This window comes from Neltuma alba, unplaced genomic scaffold, assembly GCF_004799145.2.
Source record: "Neltuma alba isolate B1F8T4 unplaced genomic scaffold, ASM479914v2 tig00013353_pilon, whole genome shotgun sequence".
Classification (NCBI taxonomy): Eukaryota; Viridiplantae; Streptophyta; class Magnoliopsida; order Fabales; family Fabaceae; genus Neltuma; species Neltuma alba.
In genome coordinates this window covers 151,727-165,715 of record NW_021637619.1, presented here as the reverse complement: position 1 = coordinate 165,715, position 13,989 = coordinate 151,727, and the positions used below count along the sequence as shown (strand labels likewise).

At 32.2% G+C, this 13,989-nt stretch overlaps 1 protein-coding gene across 1 annotated transcript; it reads right to left on the bottom strand.

The window, feature by feature from the left end:
• Positions 1–835: 835 nt before the first annotated feature.
• On the bottom strand, positions 836–5,293 carry LOC114736647 (MADS-box protein JOINTLESS-like). Its single transcript, XM_028924522.1, has 6 exons — positions 5,112–5,293; positions 4,464–4,539; positions 3,828–3,886; positions 3,642–3,741; positions 2,314–2,355; positions 836–1,087 (listed from the first exon to the last, which is right to left on the bottom strand). Exons 1-6 carry the CDS (start codon positions 5,291–5,293, stop codon positions 836–838), a joined length of 711 nt encoding a protein of 236 aa, XP_028780355.1.
• Positions 5,294–13,989: the final 8,696 nt, after the last annotated feature.

The window sequence follows — 13,989 nt, the reverse complement described above, 5'->3', positions numbered from 1 at the left end:
ACGTCACTATTTTGAGTCAAAGTATTCTTTCTAAATAGTCAACAATCATAGTAATGACATTTTAGGCCCCTTTTCGAATCATCATGGGTATTTTTGGCCCTGACATTCTATTATGGTACTTGGTGCTCTTCTTCAATATTATAATAAGTAAATTTATCCCTTTACCTGATGACATAATATATACGAAGCAAATTAGGAAGGGAAAATTACACACACGTCCTAAGGAGTAGAATTTATTCACCAAGGTCACAAAAAATGTTAAGATTAATAGTAGGTCTTAAGAGACCTTAGAGTACTATATTGTCATTTTAACATGCCATCCCTATTCCTCCTAATCTAAGGGTCCCAATTCAAAGTTCAAACACTCTCTCCCTCTCACCTCAGCGTTTGAACAGCTTCCTGCCTCTGGCGTTGGCATCTAAAGTGAAGGAATCAGCCACCAGTAATATACAACTCTCTGATGAATAAACATTTATATGTTTCTATTTGAATAAAGACAACCTGCAATACACGGAAGGCCAAACTCATATTAGTGATATGAAGAATGAACTAATGGCCACATAAAAATCAGTCCCAACCAAGGTAGAAAACATAATGTTGTATCCTTTTTCCCCCCTAATTTCACAGAATTAATGGATTGTATGCTTGTTAGGAAGTATCCCACTCGAAAATCGATCGGAATTATTTTAAAGAATTGAAATCTTCCTGCAAATGCTAAAAGACAGCAGAGTCCATATTCAATCCAAACCACCAAACATCAAATGCATATAGTTCAAATTACATTAAACAAAAGCTATCTAATATATAAACATGTATCAGTAGCTAGATAATCTAGTTAATTATCCCAGCCTGAGAGATGCATCAGAACTATCAGTGCCTTGAGGAGGATTGTCAGATGAACTGCAAATGACGATGGAGTCAGAAGACTGGCCTTGTTCGCGTGCAAGTCTCTGTAAGTGTGTGTTTGTGTTATGAGATTTTCAATTCTCAACATTTGAGAAGAAAGGCAATATTTTATAATAAGAAAAGAATATAAATCTTTGATCACCTGCTTCAATTTTCGATTTTCTTCCATGAGTTGGATTCCCTATGCATGAAAGCCAAACAATGTAGCAAAGGTGACCGAGAGCGTAGAACATCGTTAGTGTCATAAAATATGTAGCAAAATGTAGCTTGGATATTTTCTTGAAATCCATCATACTATTTCAAGCCTTTAATATAAGACCCAGTTGACTAATTTAGAGAAATTAAGAAAGTTACTAAATTATATAATTATAGTATATGTTATATGATCTCTCTAAAATACTTAAGGGTATCATTAGATTATATAACAACTTATAAGTGAGGGAAATTAGTTGGGAGAAAAACAATAAATATAAATAGTTTAAAATAATTTAGTAATTTTCTTAATCTCTTCAAATTAGTCAATTGAGTCTTATATTAAGAACCAAATGTAGTATCTATGATAGTGAAATCACATACACAAGTTTGTTAGAATGTGGATATGAATCTTCTCATGGGCTAGTTTCAAATTGAAGTGTCATGTGAAGAAAAGAACGAGCATCAAATCTCTTGGAATATATGTATTCAGAAAGGGATTCACATAGAACTGATCATTCAAGTGAAAACTCAAGTGACGCTTTGTATTATATTATTTTTAAGACATGAAACTTCTCTCATTTCTCTATAAGTAAAACCGTTCAGTCAATTGAGAGAGTTAGTCCTCCTGGGCCATCTTCTTTTTATCCCTTTAACATACATTAACTGTCAAGTGTGAGCCCCTCACATTTGGAAGATTCAGATCTTGTCTTGTGTCAGAAGATAGAGACTACTATTTTTTTTTTTTAAAAAAAGAATGATCTTCTCGTCTCTTTATTATGTCGTCACACCTGTGGTTTTTCTTTATGGGGCTAATCACTAAATGGGAAAAAGTGAGGAATGAATTGAACCTAATTGCCATTACAGGGATAGAATAAAGATGTAAAGTCGAGTAGTTTCTAATCGATCGCTCTTCAATCATTTTGTTTTCTCCAATTATACCTGCTCTGAAAGACTCATTTTTATGTTTGGAACTACGTTTTAAGTGATTTTATGTATTGACTAAACTTTTGTGCGATTGACATAAAAGTTTTCCCTGCTTCTGGACGTATAGATTATATACAATGAGATTTCCACACACCAATATTAATTGCTTGTATACGAGGAATTAAGTGAACATGACCAGTTGATGAAAGGGCAAATCTGCAGATGAATAATATCTTGCATATGCATAAATAGCATATCCTAACATTCTAAGTTTGGTTTTGTATCTACCTTTCTCTTTAGTGCGTTGATGGATTTCATGAATCTTTCATCCTGAAACAATAATCATAGTAAACATGTCAAACTCAAAATCTTGAACGCAATAACTACACAAAATCACAACTCATAGCTAATCAGACAAGGAAGAAAACAAGCCAATTTGTTGTCAGGATGAAAATTAACTAACAGTTTTAATCACTAATTAAATTAGATTTTTTCTATGCACGGTAAAGGCATATCACTTTAAAAATGTAAAAATAAAGAAGTTTGATAAGTACCAAAACAGTGTCTTATAGCTGAAAATGCACACATCAGGTAGATTCCACACCGGCAATGTAGAAGGTTTAAAGGAATATACTGAATCTTGTCATAGAGCATTAAATGATAGTAAAGAAAAGAAAAGATACAATAGATAAAGAAGTTGCTGGTCTCCGACAAATTTATAAGATAAAGAAATATGTGCTTTTTGGGCTGTTTTCTTATTTTGGACTAAACCTCAGGGCCCGTTTGATCCATGGAAAGCACGAAAATGGAATCGAATGTTAATAACCATAAATTCAGCAGGTATGATACTGAAAATGATGGAAGAATTTTATGTTTTATATTTGATTAAATAAAAATAAATTAAAATCAATGAACCAAAATCCCCCCCATTGTGGTTTCTCGGGTGAAGGGTATTAAAAATAGTGTGATTCTAGCATTTGGGAATCAGGATTGGTCACATTTTTATGGAGAATCATCCTCCCAGCAGTGTGATAATTAGACTACCCATAGAATCAAGATTCATACAACAAAAACCAAACCAAACACATTAACAATGCAATTGAGATTATTAGGAATTGGGGTTCTAAGAATCCAATCAAAGAAGCCCTCACAGTTCAAAAAATTCTATGCAAAATACTAGAATAATACATTTTAATTTCTTTGCATGTAAAATACAAAATCTATAAAACAAAATCTTACTCTTTCTGTCCCAAAATGCAAGTCACTTTGAACTACTTTACGCAAACCAGTAAAGTTGGTTAAAGTTAATTAGACATCTTGTACCTTTCAAAAATTACTTGAACATTCCAAAATAACCCTTATTAAACTGTACTCTCATATCAATCATATCTCTCTTAGTGTCTCTCGTAAATAGGGGGCAAATTTGGAAGGAAAATATTTAATGCTCACTACATTCTATGAAATATGACTTACATTTTGAGTATCCCAAATCTTCCAAAACGTGATTTACATTATGAGACGGACAAGGGTAGTATTTTGCATAGAACTTCACAAATTTTAGAAAGCCCAAACTTCAGAGGATCAAGGGTCAAGCATAAAAAGGATCAAATAAAAACCTTTGTTTTTGAAACGCGGGACAAGTCTCTTTGAAGTCTTTCCTCTAGTTTCTGCAATTCTTCAAGTGTGCATTCTTGAAGTTCTTCCCCATTCAATTGCCTTTAGAATTTAGTGCAAGTCATGTGTCTCATTAACATAATCTTCTCAACATTTATTCATGGTAGGTATGAATTAAAGTTGCGTGCCTCAATCCACGAGTCCTTTCTGCTACTACCTTGTGCAGCTTATTCTCATCACCTCCAAGCTTGTACATATTTCAAAAAAAAAAAAGGATTAACCTTCCATGATTTTCCATTCCTTCATATGTTATCATAAATTGATTTCAATATTATGTCATCCCTCGAAGTAATTCTCCCATCTTTTCAGTTCTCCTGTGGAGTTAATTCAAGACCTAGGGTTTTCTGCAGGGCAATGCAGCCTGATCACTTACTGTTAATGCATATTATGGAGTATGCATAAGATTGGCCCCTATTCAAAGGAATCTATGAAGTATGAACAAGACAGAGTCAAACGGGATAGCTCAATTTCTTCAATGAGTTAAAATCTTCCCAAGAAGCGGATCCCTTTTCCCATCTGATTCATTTGGTAAGTACTTCCTTAGATATTCAGTTGTCGAATTCCATAATGAATTAAACAAGAAACCATTTGTGCGCCCACGCGTGTGTGAGTCACAATTTGAGAGTAACTAACCAGAAAAGAAGTCAAGTATGTTAACCAAAAAAGAAAAGAAAAGGAATCAAGTTAATTAAAAGGAGCTATGTGCATTGACACAAAACTTGAGATAAGTCATGCTGTGTGATTGATATTAATATATTGATTACCTGTAGATCAGCAGATGATTGGCCTAGTCTTTGAACGGCAGAATGTTGATCGTACCTTTCAATTACCCGCTGCATACTGAAACAACAGAAATAGTAACTCTTTTGAGTGACTTTCTATTTCCCTTCAAGATCAATCAGTGGAAAAGATCTGATCAGATCAATCAAGCACAGTTTTATGTCAAATTGTATGGAGTAACGAAATTCTTTCAGAATCCCAATGGGAAAACTCAGAACCTTCAACTGTGGATATCAATCATGATTCCGTTACTTCAAGTCTATGAAGTTACTTTCTCATTGGTTGACCTTTTAAGTTATTAATTACCAACAGAAACAGAAGTACTGAAACATACACATATAATAATCTTTAAGGTTACAAATGCAACAAGAATTATATAGATTCCAACTAGTGTTTATCAACTGCCAAGCTGGCTAGCTAGTTTAATAGACTACAGAGAATGAGATAATATGAGTTTAAATATAGATAGTTAATGATAATGAGCTGTGCACTTGTGCAGTTTCATATTTCATTCTTGAATCGACCACTGTGATATCATGTAAATCTCTCTCTCTCTCTCACACACCTATAGAAATGCCTGTTTATGTATGTATGTATGAGAAATTGAGACTGATAATATGATATATAAGAACCTTGAGCTAGCATAATCAAAGAGCTTGCCAGTAGAAGAGAAGACTAAGAGGGCAATCTCAGCATCACAAAGAGTCGAGAGTTCCTGTGCCTTCTTGAAGAGACCTTTCCTTCTCTTTGAGAAAGTCACTTGTCTTGCTGTTATACCGTCAATTTTCTTTATCTGTATCTTCCTTCTCGTCATTTCCCTTCTCCTTCTCAAATCATCAATAACGCGAGGTTATTATATACGGTAAATTATACAGTGAAAAATCCAACACGCACGCACACAGCAAAGTTGAATTGGGTGGAAAACTGTACTTGAACTGAACAATAGAGAGGCTATACAGACAGTAAATCCAGTGGGTTTCACACGAGAGAGAATCCCTCCAAGAACCGACATATCGAATATGAAAATCGGGGGAGAAGAGAGAAAAGGATAATGCTTTTGCTGTTAAATATATTAAACTAGAAAGATTAGTGATCTTGAAAGAAGAAATAATTAAAAACAATTCCAAAGGAAAGATATGTAGAACTATATGAGAATTTCAAACTGGGCGACCAAATTGGGTGAAGGGAAATTCATCCGTCTTTAAGGATGTGAAAAATGGAAAGCCAGAAAAAAAAATGTTTTTGGCCAAGAACCTCGAACTACCAAGTTACTGGGGCAAAAAAGAAAACAATTGATAAAGCATTTTCAGAAAGAAGAAGAGTTAAGCTGGAGCTCATGCAAACATGGAACCCTACCTGGAAGATTGTAAGAGATTTCTTGAATATTGTAGGCTTCTAGCTGTTGTCCTCCTTTTATCTTCTCAGCTTTGGTGGTTCCCACGTTAATGGCATTTCAAAGGAAATTGATATATGCGCCTTTTCCTTTTATGGGCAAGTTGATGTGTTCCCTGTAGCCACCACTTCTATTACATTTTCTTCTATTTCCCGTTTTACACAGTTGGCCGTCATAAATCTTTCTGGCTTAGTTTTATAAAGGGAAAGTAAAGGGTAAGCTTGTTAACTACGAGAACTTTGGTTTATGCCTTTTCCTTGTTTTTTTTCCCAGTTAAGCATGAAAGAGTAGACATATTCTGATGAGTAATTTCAAGTGACTACCTTGACATGGGTTGTTCAAAGTGATCTTAATCCAAGATCTCAAATTATCAAAGAAATCATAAGAAATTTTGACAGACAATATCCCAAAACAAACAACTGGAGAAAAAGGGCAGTTAACAAAAAAATATGTAGTAAAGATTCCTCTTCTTCACAACCAAATAAACAGAGATCCGAGACATGAAGATAGTGTAGTATTAGAAGAATATCATCAGAAGGCAAATTTTCCAATTTATTCATGAGAAATTATTACAAAATTATCATGGTAATTATTTTTATCTTTATCTCTCATTCAAATGCATTTTTTTTAAAATGTATAAATACTAAAGAGAATGGTAGTTATTAGTCAAGGATCGCATAAAAAATTTAATACTTCCTCCAATTCTCAATATATACAAGAACTATTTCATTTAAGGCATCATATTTGGACCATTTAAATCTGAATTTGAATGGTTCAGATTTAATTTCTTCTTAATTTCTGTTATTTGTTATTAGCTAACATCATCATTTTGCTTTCTATTTTAATTTCATTTTAGACTTAGAAGACTCTAATAATATGTCAGAATGTTTTAAAACTTGTTTTTAATAAAGTCCCATCATTAATAGGACTTAAGTAAGGCAAATTTACCTATATATTGCAAATAGTTAAAAAAAAAATTTACCCAAATCTTATAAAATAAAAAGTATTCATTAAAATGTTACACTTGAAATCGTTCATGCAAAAAAACAATTCTAAATTTGTGAAGAAGTTGTTCTCAAATTTTAACTTAATATTAACTTTTTTTGTTAAGTTGAAAAGCTAAAATCATTCACTTGGTGAACGACTTTCCCATTCCTTCCTCTTTTTTTCCTGTCCTGTCTCTTACTTTTTATTTTTTTCCCCTTTCTCTCTCCCATCCCACTCTCCCACATTTAGATAAAATGAATAAATGAGGTTTGAAAATAACAAAATATGAAGATTCATAAGATAAAGGATTAAAAAAATATAAAAATGTAAAAATCAGAAAAACAATCAAAAAAATATTTATCAATTTATTTAACTTATACATTAACATATAATTTAATATTACATATGAGTATTTTAAGAAAATCAAATCATATTTGTTATAATTAATTAATTAGGTGATAGATGTTAGTTGTCACCCCACTATTATTGTCTTTTTCAGGGTAACAGAGTAAACATGGACTTGCTAATGTCACTTTCAGCATCTGTATAGGATCCTCGTATTGTGATATATTTATTTGAAACTTTTTCACACTATAATATTTTGACCTTTTTCTTTTCTTTTCCGTCTAATTTTTTGTCACGTATGGCTTAATCTATAAGCCTTATGTGATCTTCATTTGAACGTTCATGAGTTGAAATAACTGTGTCTGGTCCCCATGTCAGATCTTTTTAAGGTGAGTGAGAGAGAGAGAGAGAGAGTCCTTTCCTCATCACATTTATATTTATAGTTACTAGTTAAGAGTTAATATCATGAATTTTCTTCCACCAAAAAAATGTCCCCTTAATCTAATTCATTAGAAATAGTTAGAAATATTTTCCAAAAAAATCAGAAATAGTATTTATTAAATAAATTTTAATTTATTATTTTCTTTAGTTCAAAATATAAGAACCATTTTATAGTATAATTTACACTATAAAATGAGGTTTATATTTAGGATCGGAGGAATCTAGTTACTTACCTTTTGGTAAATCTTATTTTGGTAGTACTCCTCTTATCCTTAATATAAGATTTATTTAATTAATTTGATTAGATTAAGGAAGTTAGGTAAGTTAGTTAATTATAAGGAATATGACATGTTTTTTTTAAAACATCATAATCATCTTCCTTAATATCCTCTCTCTCTCTTCTACTTGATTATGGTTGAGGAAAATTCACAAGCATAATTTAGAAAAAATTTATAAATATGAGAAATAGGTCTTATATTTAAGACTAAAATTAACTCAACAATTAGGTCATATATTAAGAACCGGAGGAGTATCATCTATTTGAGCATACTGAAATAGAAAATATAAGGAAAAATTACTACATGCAGGTCCCATAGAAGACAATTAATTTTGAAAAGGTCCCTAAAAATCCCCAAATGTTTCCTAAGTCCCCAGGGACCTTAGAGCAAAAATTTAACTTGTGGAATTACCTACTTGCCTTCACTGAATAACAACATGCACAGCTACAATCACAACCTACACAGTAGCCAATCACAACCTACATTTAAGTCATTCACAACATGCACAGCAGCCAATCACAACCCACACTCAACCGAATGACAACATGCACAGCATACAGTCACAACCTACACAGCAACTAATCACAACCTTTTCCATCAGTGAGGGCAAGTAGGTAATTTCACAATTTTAATTTTTGCTCTGAAGTCCCTTGGGACTCAGGAAGCATTTGGAAATTTTGAGGGACTTTTTCAGAATTAATTGTCTTCTATGAAACCTATGTGTGATTTTCCCAAAATATAATAACATGATATTGTTATGTTGATTATGAATAACATGTGTGGAGGGAGGGAGGGAGGGAGGGAGTACGCAATTCATTTTTATGTAATAAAATAATGTTGTGAGTTGATATATTTTGATTGGTCAGACCACCTCACTTGTGATCTGACCAATCAGAATATATCAACTCACAACATTATTAAGTAAATAAGTTTCAATTAAAATACTACTTTCAATCTTAATTATAAAAGTTACTTAACTAATTTAAAGATATTAAAAAAATAAATTAAATTAGTTATTTATAATAAATAAATGTTGTCTTTCCTAAAATATCCTTACTAATTAAGTGTATTGATTAGAACTATCATTATTAAAAGGACTATTTTAAAAAAAAAAATATGTATAAATATGAGAGATAAAATAGATTAGGATATTATATTTAGGATTAAAATAAAAGTCAAATGAGATCTTGTATTAATAAGCGGAGATAGTAATAATTACAGGGAAAGACTCGGCGATTTCAACTTCCGTCAAGAAATTTCAAAATTTCCATCGAAGAACCCTAACCTCTACACTGCAGCCGACGCTTTTCTTCGTCCGTGAAACTCCGCCGCTGTAGCCAACACTCTTCTTCGTCCATGGAGCTCTGCCGCTCAACGCACTCGCCGTCGATTACTTAGGGAATTGGTTGTCGGCCTCGCCTTTGCCGGCAACTACGTCAGCCCAAAGGTTCCCTTCTCTTCCTCTCCTCTATTCTTTTTCCAATCCAACCTCACGCCAATCCCTTCCTAAATTATCCGCAGGATATTGTCGTTGAAGGATTGAAGGCCACAAGATTAGGACCATTAGTGTCTGGTGAAGTTGAATGAGGAATCGACGATGGTGCTTTTTTTTTTTTTGGACCAAAAGTGATGGTGCGTTCTAACTCATTAGCAATGGAAGGCCACAGTATTCTGTTCCATTATTTTCTTCGAGTTCAATTTGTTTATATTTGTTTTAATTTAATAGTTTATTAAGTTATGTTGTTTCTACCTAAAACTTCTTGATTATTTTATAATTTTACAGATCTAGTATTCAATCAAATGTTGATGATGGATAACCAACCTCTAGTCTTTGATATTCAGTTTGGTCATTCCTCAAATTACGACCTTTCGGTGAAATTCAGCAAATGGCACATTCTTGAACATATGGGAAAAAAGCTTTATAAAAATGATTTGGAAAATGCCTCATCATGTTCTGTGTCAATGCTGCTGATCATTTTTTTTTAATTGTTTGTGCACTGCAAATGATATTGTTGCTTTAAATGCAGGAGGTATGAATGTATGATGCAGCAATTGTTTGCAAGATTATGGGACGAGATGGACAGAGAAAAATGACCGAAATGGTTCAAGGCTTCTCCTCAGCTGCTGTAGGAGTGAAGGATTGATTTTAGTGTTTTCACTGTTTTAGTAGGGATGAACGTGATTCTGCACATTTGGTTGGTTTGCTTTGCAAATGCTGTATTGCACGGTTCTAGTCCTTCAAGATCATTGTATGGTTGATCATATGTATTTTGTAACATGACAAAGTTAATTCAATTAATTGAAATGTTGCTTTGCTCTCCCGATTTGACACGAGATGAATTTCTGCGCAGTTATTCCCTTCACTTTTGGAACTCTTTGTTATGCATTTTGGCATAACTATTTGGAAGAAGAATCAACTATCTGAACACCAAAACAAAGGCATTCCATTGAAACAATCAACTGTCATGTTACTGCACCAATTTAATAACATTCAATTGAAACATGACATACATGAAACATTTTTGGACAGCAAGTTACATATACTAAATAGCGGCAACCTATACCAACGAACTAACTAGTCAGCACCAACTCATCGAAGTCAAACTAAAGTCATTATCCCCTTCAATTCTCAAAAGCTTTCCACGTCAAAATTACATCGTTAGCCATTATGCCTCCCGTAATGAAAGATTTCAGCAAGGCCACGTCCTCCTCTTTTGCCATGATGCATATAATTCTCCTCCCTTGAAGTTTCATACCTACACGAAACCATAATGCCGATGCCACATTTTGATGAGGTGACCAAAAGAAGGTTTAACACTGATTGTTAATTACAATGAAAAAGCAAAGGCTGTCAAGCCAGAAAGCCATACAGACACTAGCTAGGTAAGTTTCTTTATGATCTACATAGACAACTCACTCAAAGGGAATTTAGGCCTACAAATTCTGCAAAGAGTCAGAAATAGAATAAACATCACAAAATTTCCGAAAAAAATTATCACCAGTCTTGACAACCACATCATATAATATTTTGGAACAACCCACGTCGTATTTTCAAAAGCCAGCGGAATTTTTGTGCTTGAAGTACAAGAGGAAAAACAATCTATGTGTGCAGGTTGAATAGAAATTATTGCAAACATAAGTAAAATGATTTAACATAAACAAAACAAAGTAGCCGAAATTACAAATATAGTTAAACTCACCATCCATGAAGATGCCTTGTAGAAGATATAAACAATGATATTGGTTCAAGGCCCCAGTAATCCACAAATATTCAACAGCATTTTGGACTGGCAAAATACAAATACTTGGAAAAATAATAAATAAACTGAATCAAATATGTTGATGATATGTAGGATTTGTCTTATTGTACCTCCATTCATTATCAATTAACTCAAATAACAAACATCTCATCTCAGTGAAACCTCAAGAATCACAGTGAAATGATTTTATCGACAGAGGCTCTGGTGATTGCAACGCTCTAGGTAGGAATTCTAAAATAGTTTCAAGGTTCAGACTTTTGATTTGAAGACACAGGGACCGTAAAAGTGTTCTTAAAAGCTCCAAAAATTGATTTTAAGTTAGGGTTTTGGGCTTCAAAAAATGATTTCATTACTTATTTGTAACCATAAATCACAGCTTACCAGCGACAAATCGAAGCAAAACACGATCAGAAGAGGATCGTCAAGAGACCTTCAGCCTTCAAAGCTCAAACTTCGTCTCTATTTATAAGACAATCACCAGGAAGAGGAAGATGAGGATAAATAGCCTCTTGTTCGATCAAAAATAAGAGAAAAAGGAAGGCACAGATTAACTTACCCACCAGGAAGAGCTCAAGCTTCGTCTCAAGTCACCAGGAAGAGGGCAATCATCGTTGAATGTAGAGATTAGGGTTCTTCTATGGGAATTTTCTGATGCCAGTTGAAAGCCCCGAGTTTAACTTATAATTATATTTTAATTAAAATCTTAATTGCTTAACAATTAGAGATGACTTGGCAGCCACCTAATAAGATTAAAATGTGGTGACTTGTTACATTCTGATTGGTTAGAGCATAAACGAGGTGGTGCTCCAGGTGTACCCAAGAATTCCTCTATAAGAGGTTATCATCAAAACCCCTATGTATAACATTAAACTAATTTTTCTTCCTTTTTTGGGGAGACACAATCAAGGTGTATATTTACTTCTGATACACAAATGTCATATATGAATCAGATGTATATACAGTGATATACATATAAATATAGAGTATGTATGTATGTATATCCAATACGTCGACATTTTCATTTCTTAAAGAGTATAAGATATGATGCTTCTAGGATGTGTTTATATATTCATGAAAAAATTTATAAAGCAAACAAAAAATATAGTTGGAATTCAACCAAATGTAGACTAGAATATAGTCCTTTGTTACTATTGAATACCAAAAAATACATAATTTAATATAAGAACAAGTTGGGAGCTTAAATTTGATCGTAAATATAAAATCTTAATTCATTTTATTTCTCAAATTTATAATTTCCCCCCCAAAATATTCTTAAGGAGTTCCTATCAAAAGGTAATTCCAATATACTCCTCCAGTCATAAATATAAGACCTATTTCTTAGTGTAATTTACAATACAAAATGGGTCTTATATTTAGAACCAGAGAAGTACATTATTAAAAATGATAGTTTAAAAAAATCAAGACGCATTTATTATAAATAATAAACTTAACTAATTTTTTTGATATTTGTTAGTTAGTTATCAAGCTCTTCTATTATTGTGACTTGAGAAATACGGGATAAATATATGAGAAAAGTTTTGTTATATGAAATGTGCTTTTAAGTGATTTTAAACCCATCTTCCCTTGCTTGACGTCATATGCAAGCAAAGATAAGATAATAGTATTCTAAAATTTTCTAGCGCCATCAAAGTAATTCCGCGCATTTCCCTTTTTTGCCAGCTAATTCCATGTATTTCCGCTTATTCTTTTCTCTCCTCTATAAAATGAAAAGCTTTAACATCATAATCTTTAACAGAATTTAATTTCTGTATAAAAATGTCTTAAAGTATCTAAGATTCTAGTATCCAATAAAAATGTCTTAAAAAATATTTCAATATCAATATAAATTAATTATTTAGAATAAATAAGTGTTGTTTTTCCTATAATATCATTATTAATCATATGTATTAGAACTATCATTTAATATAAATTCTTTAACGCATGCAATCATTATAACGAATACTTTGAAAAAAAAAAAAGGACAGATATGTGAGATGAGGTGGATTTATGTCTTATATTTAAGATTAAATTAAATCTCCAACTAACTTTTATATTAAAGACTGGAGATAGTATAAAGTATTGTTGTGTATGATTATATGATATAATACAATACCAATACATCAAACCATTTGAAGTATTGATGCTTCATTGGAGTGTTCTTTTAATTTACTTTGAGTACTAAAGGCAAACGATAGACTGTTCCCAATTATGTCACTACATGTACAGGGTTGACATCTAAACTCACAATCACTTGATTAAATATTTTGGCCAATTTTACTATTTATAAATTATACCCTATGTAACCTATTACTTAGTAATCAGGAAAAGTAATCTAGCAAAAATGTAAAAACAATTGTTGTATAATTATTTTTTTAATAAAGAATAGGCTAGATATGCATCCTAATATTTAATAATTAGTGGCTTTAAGGAATGACTCAAAACAATGGCTAACTGCCTTAGTGGTAATAATGTCACCTTTAGATAAAGTTTTGAGTTTGAGTTGAGTGTTGATATAGTGGGGTGTGTGTGTGTGGTGTTTGAATTGTATAAACCAAACAAAAAAGGAAGGCACTAAAACTGGCTAATGATATGTTTACTATGTTGAATAAATTGAAACAAGAGAACCTAAAAATGAATTATAATATATATTTTTGTCAAAAAAGTGAATTATAATATATGATTTTTAATTAATTATTATATATAAAACTAGCACTAAATTTTAGTAATATCATATACATGCTATTTATAAAAATTATAGTATATAAAGGCATTGTATATAAAGCTAATATATGTGTTCAATTAATGG

What these genes read in the sequence shown, in the direction of transcription:
- LOC114736647 (XM_028924522.1), bottom strand. Translation starts at nt 5,293, where the DNA reads ATGACGAGAAGGAAGATACAGATAAAGAAAATTGACGGTATAACAGCA. An exon ending in TTTGATTATGCTAGCTCAAG is followed by an intron (nt 4,540 to 5,111) that starts GTTCTTATATAT and finishes CTGTTGTTTCAG; the next exon opens with TATGCAGCGGGTAATTGAAA. An exon ending in AATCATCTGCTGATCTACAG is followed by an intron (nt 3,887 to 4,463) that starts GTAATCAATATA and finishes AATATGTACAAG; the next exon opens with CTTGGAGGTGATGAGAATAA.